This window comes from Belonocnema kinseyi, chromosome 6 (assembly GCF_010883055.1).
Source record: "Belonocnema kinseyi isolate 2016_QV_RU_SX_M_011 chromosome 6, B_treatae_v1, whole genome shotgun sequence".
Taxonomy (NCBI): Eukaryota; Metazoa; Arthropoda; class Insecta; order Hymenoptera; family Cynipidae; genus Belonocnema; species Belonocnema kinseyi.
The window spans coordinates 107064641-107070538 of NC_046662.1; the positions used below are offsets into that span (position 1 = coordinate 107064641).

General features: G+C 35.2%; 1 protein-coding gene across 6 annotated transcripts in view; it reads left to right on the forward strand.

The window, feature by feature from the left end:
- Nucleotides 1-5898, forward strand: part of LOC117174780 — a 246670-nt gene that overhangs the window by 147832 nt on the left and 92940 nt on the right. For 5 of the 6 annotated variants that reach the window (XM_033364144.1, XM_033364141.1, XM_033364138.1 and 2 more), the window contains one exon: nt 3825-4203. In XM_033364144.1, the coding sequence (XP_033220035.1) occupies nt 3860-4203 (344 nt within the window). In that variant the 5' untranslated portion in view covers nt 3825-3859. Of the gene's footprint in view, nt 1-435; nt 455-3824; nt 4204-5898 lie in introns of those variants that run through there. The other variant, XM_033364143.1, reaches the window with a different exon arrangement.

Below are 5898 nucleotides of genomic sequence, written 5' to 3' on the forward strand. Positions count from 1 at the left end.
TCTTTTTACTTACATATCTACCTATCCTTAATCTAGTAAATGAAAAAGGCGAATTTGGTTTAAATTACATTTTATTTAGATTTTTCTTACCAACAAAATACATGAAATTTTAATGTATACAGGTACCATTCACACATCTGAGTCCTTGTAATTTCTCAATCACTTCTTCACACACATTCTGATTGTGAAAAGTAATCATTTCAGGAAACAGAATTTCAAAACGCATAAGATTAGCAAATATATAATTTTTTCATTGCCTTACTCTTTAAACTTGTATAATTTTTTCATATATAAGATTTTACACGTTTCACAGATGGTGATTTCACTTTACGCCAAATACTTTCAGCGATAGTGTCAATAATGAAACGGCATAACACTCAGATCCAGAAGATACCGGTCGACACAAGGGCTGACTTCCTGGAGAACAGCAAACGTTGTTTCTTGCAGCACAAACGTATAGTATTTTTAGTTTCCTTGATTTTGCTCCAAAGCTAGTATATAATCACTAATCGATACAGTCATGTGTATATGGAAATTTCTGCAGTCGATGCATTGGTGTTTCTCTTGACCATCAAAAAACAGGGAAATGAGGTTGAAGTAACTTTTGAATAATTTTCACTCTTCAGGATTCAGGGTTACACTTGAACGAGAATGACTGGCCTGTAGTTTCACTGATGAGGCGAGATTTCCGTCTTTTTTAAAGTCAGCACCGATGACAATTTGCTTTGTGAATTATGAATTCAGGTTGTATGTGGTCGTATGTAACATTTGTTTTCGTGGTGTATAAGACATGATGAATATTTCACTGAAGCTTGTCACAGAGTGAGCGATAATTGAGAAACTGCAGACCCTTTATACTGCTTTCTTTACAAATTCGATGGAACTGTAGCGTCCACCCAAATACCTCATGCAGAGATCACCATCTTCACTGGATTTTTTCATTCCTAGCAGCAAATTTTCATCTTCATTCAGCAGATTGGTCATCCTTGCTGGTAGAAACACAGTTAATTTGTTTTCTACTGTGACGATGTACCGCACTCCAAATTGTGTTGTTACTCTTTTGATGTTTGTGATTGCATAGCTTTTATTCAGCTCCAGATCCTTCAGTTTCTCCGTTGGAAGGAAATCGTTTTAACTGCAATTTTGTTCAATTTTACGAAATCCATCTTCACTTGTTAATATTCACCGTATACAATTTTCGCGTTAAAGTATGTAAATCGATTCGCACTTGTATCACTTCTTTTAATTCTCGAATTTTATTTAGAAATACGTTTAAACGATTTTTTTAGCTCCTGCTGCCTTTCTTCTTTACAATTTGACATCTGGCAATAAACTGACGAAGGAGTAGAGCTAGCCTCATTTTATAGACGCTTAATCCCCTCTACCAATTTCTGAAGACTTTGGCACAATATTGTTTGATATTGCATTATATGATGGAACATTGTTGTAGAAGATTCTACATTATAATCGACACGCGTGGCATATAATTTTTTAACATCGCAATATGTAATTCGTCATTGAAAATAACCTTGAATCTTTTATTCCCTTCCCATAAATATATATCTCTTTCTTTTTCTTAGAGAAAACGGACCCGCAAAAATGAACATTCGAGAAGCTTATACGCATCAAATAAATAATTAAATGTATTATCTGAAAGGAAGCAATAAATCATCCTTGTTTTTTTATTAAACCTTGACACATGGATGTGATAACCTTTAAACTTGTTTTTCGCAAATTCTGCCTTCACACAATTGCGCAATGTTATTCTATGACGTCCTCAAATCTTCCTAGAATCTTCTATAAGCTTATACGCATTAAACAAATAAAGGCAGGAATTTGTTAATCAAAACAGGATGCCATGCATAACCCTCATATCAGATTTCATCCGTCCACCGGCATCTTTTACGCATTTAACAAATAAAGTCAGGAATTTTTAGCTAAACTATCATCTACCAGGAAGCAATAAATCAAATAAATAGTCAAAACAGGATGCCATACGCAGCTCTCCATGTAAAATTTCACCTATACACCTGCATCTTTTGCGCATTTAACGAACTTCTTATCTGTCAGAAAGCAATAAATCATCCTTGTTTTTCTCACAATAACCTTGAACCTGTTTACATGAATTTAGCTACAGACTATTGCGCAATTGTGACGTCATCAGGATCCTTCGCGAACGTTCTCGAAGCTTAGCATGGACACGAACCACTACAGGTCGAAGCTTCTCGATGCCGGTAAAGTAGGAATTGTGGTCCAGAAACCCCCCTGTATATCTACTAAAACAAATAAAGATTCAAGAAAAAAGCTAGGAAAATTATGATTGTCTATGATTGCAGAGTTTTCAATTAAAACTTGCCACCATGAAATTAAAATAATGACATAAATGAATGAATAAATAAATAAGTGAATGAATAAATGAAATAAATAAGAAAATAAAAATAAAATAAATGTAAATTCCATACTTTTCCCATTCAACATTTTCCAATTTTGGGCGCAGCATCTTCTTCTTTCAGTATTTTTGTCGTACAATCGGAGAAAAGAGAAAAAAGGTATATCCAGAAATTGAACGGATTAACCGATTTCTTCTTTCTTTTTTTAATCATCTTATCGTTATGTAATGAACCGAATGCACAGTATTAAAATGAAATTCCTTAATATTTGCTAATTTCTAATTTCTTTCAACCAACTAATCTAAATTCTCGGCTAGATCCTAGGTTTACAATGTTTTAAGTACCGTCGAAAATATGACACTCTAGACCACCCGCTGTTCCATAGCCAGCCAGAGGGTCCACGAACTATGTTCGCCATGAGTACACTCATGGTGTCGGTTTGCTACTACCCAGGCGTAAAAAATGCATCAATTTTAAATTAATTGCAATAAAACAAGAACCAGGCCATTTTTCGAAAAAGGCGTTCTGGAAGGTTAGACATTTTGGCATTTATAGTCTGTGGTTGAAATATGAAATTATCAACTTCAGAATTGTAGGGGGAAAACCTGTCAGAGTAATACATGGGCTAATTTTCAAGCTTGAGAAAGCGCTTTAAGTGAATAAGCAAGTTCGATGACATAGACTCTTCCATGTTTTTTCTCAGGCATCGCGGTGTCGGCTCGATTGGATCAGATATAATAATCCGTCTGGATAGTAACATCCCAATATAAGATGTTCTGTAAAAAGGAGAGCCTTGAAGTGGATCATGTAGCATTGAAAAAATTGTACACTTTAATGCCTATAAATGTAAAGAAATTACATTTTTGTCTTAACGGTCACTTAACGGCATTTGAATGCATTGACTGTATTCGATATATCTGCTCGTAAAAAGCATTAAGTAGCGTTCGCCTTATTTGCTGATGCAACAGAATTGAACGTTATTTATTCCATTCTATGCCTCCGATCACTGAAGTCATGGAATGGCATTCAATTCACAAGGCCATTCAACTGCATTTAATGGCATTAAATCAATGACATCACAAAGAAGTCACTTTAATGCCATCATTTTTTTGGATTCAAAATAAATCGAAGAAAAACTGTTGAATGACAAGAAGCATATTCGGGCTAATACGGTGTTTGTTAAGATTTATAGCCATTAAAGGTTACGATTTTTACAGTGCCCTATAACCTTTTTAAATGCTTTCCTTTTCACAGAGTTTAGTCTTAGTTTTTTTAAACGGGCATTGGAATTTATCTACAGAAATGCATTCATTTTTTTAAGAGTCCTATATGATTAGGTCAAGTTGTTGTTGTACGATAATAATATCAATAATATTATTACTCTTACATTTTATTTTATTTTTAGGTTTATTTAGAAAAAAGTTTATTTTACAGGTATATTCGTACTATACAGTGCCACTCTCGTAAGAATGAATAAATCCAAAGCTTCAGAACAGGAAGAAACTGTTATGGGATACAAGGATAAACAAAAAGCTTTGGACACAATAAAACACCTTGATGGTCGTGACATTTGTTATCAACATAGCGTTATCACAAGTTTCATTAATCGCGCAAAGAGGACCTTACAAATTACAAAAGATGATGAGAAAATAACAAATATAAAAGAAGCCATACAAGTTTTTGAAGAATGGTTTGTCGATTATAAGAAGAATAAAGGAAACCAAAAGAATTTTGCTTATTTACCGTTGGAAACTATTAATGCATTCCGACCCATTGCTAAAAAATATGAAGTTCTGGATGAGGCATTTTATTTGTGAGTAAGATTTGAGTTCTGTAATTAATTAAAGAAGGAGCGTCAGGAAGTAAATATGAAAGAAGAACGAAGTCCATATTATATAAAAAAGTGCTTTGCGACTTCTTTTTAAGTGTTTTAACATTATTTAATAAAGAAAAGTTTTGATTTAGAGAATTAAAGATCTCTAACTAGGATGATTGCTAGATACATTGATCAGCGATATAGATAGAAAGAGAATTTGTTGGAAGAGTAGGGTAAGGAGGGGGGGCGGCAGCGCCAATTAGTGGGGCAAAGGTGATTTTCCTGATATCATGGCTGTTACTTAACAATTTTAGTTCTACTTTGCATCAAATGAATATATTTTATAAGAGCGATAGTGTTACTTACTAAAATCTTGGAAATTGACGCTGCAAAAGAAAAATTATACAGAAAACAGTTTTTACCACAAAAAATGGAAGTTTCGCTGACAGAAATATAAAGTTTTCAACTTTAATGACAATAATTACAGTATAAATACTTGATATCTTGACAGACAAAACAATATCACACAATCTACGTATAATAATTAGATGTAATTCAAGTCCAAAATATATGAAATCTCATAAATAACTGAGGCCTGGCCAGGGGGGCAGGCCCGACGAAAATAATATTTACAAGTGCTTAGGTGATACACGTGTCATAAGTTTCGTAGATAAATGATCGGCAATATAGAACAGCAACTTATCTTGTGGGATACATGGAAGAAACTATCAAACCTGGACATAGGAAATACGGGACTAGGCATGCAATCCTAACTTGGGTGAGCGGGGTTGAATCCACGGGAGGGGGGAGAATTCCATGAGTAGAGAGAGCCGCCATATTACGATGTGCCATTTGATTATGCGCACGAGCATTTTTGTCGACAACCTGTGCATGAAAATATAAACATGTGGACGCTGCCATGTTTGTTGCGGGACATCAAAAGGTGCCCCCCCCCCCCCTCATTGCATTACCCCCTCAATGGCATGCCTAGTCCCTTGTTTCCTATGTCCATGCTATCAAATATTTTTATCAATTCGGTCGGTATACAGGTTTCTTTTATTGGTCCGGTAGAAACATTGCGTAAAGTCCGTTTCTAGTAGAATGTCAACGAATAAGAGGTTATATTCAGGGACTGAGAGCGACATGCGTGAAGAGCGTAACATCCGCTCCTCGCCATCTCTTCTGTTTATATTTACTCAGCGTTACGAGCGAGGGTGCTGGATGCGAGCTTCGCGAGAAACCATGGTCCTGCCCACGGTGTGCCCACTCTAATGTATTTGGGGGGTGGGGGGGTACTTATAGATTGTGGCAAAATGTGAGATCCGCGCCATCTACGGGGACGTAGCAAGCACTATTGTCTACAGCAACGACCTCCCTCCTACACTTCTCACCATAATTTTTAGGTTATGTTGACTTCTCTTTCTGAAATAAATGCATGAATAATAATAACCATTAAAAGAAACCAAAAATTGAACAAAATAAAATCTATCATCGATCAAATGCAAACAAATGTTTAAGTCTGTTGCAATCGATCTATCATAGAAAGATTCCAACAGATTTTAACATTTGATTTTTCGTTCTATCAGAACTATTCCAACAGACTTTAACACTTTATTGCATTTGATCGATGATCGATTTTATTTGGTTCCATTTGTAGTTTGTGTTATCGGTGAAAATCCATTGTGAATCCAA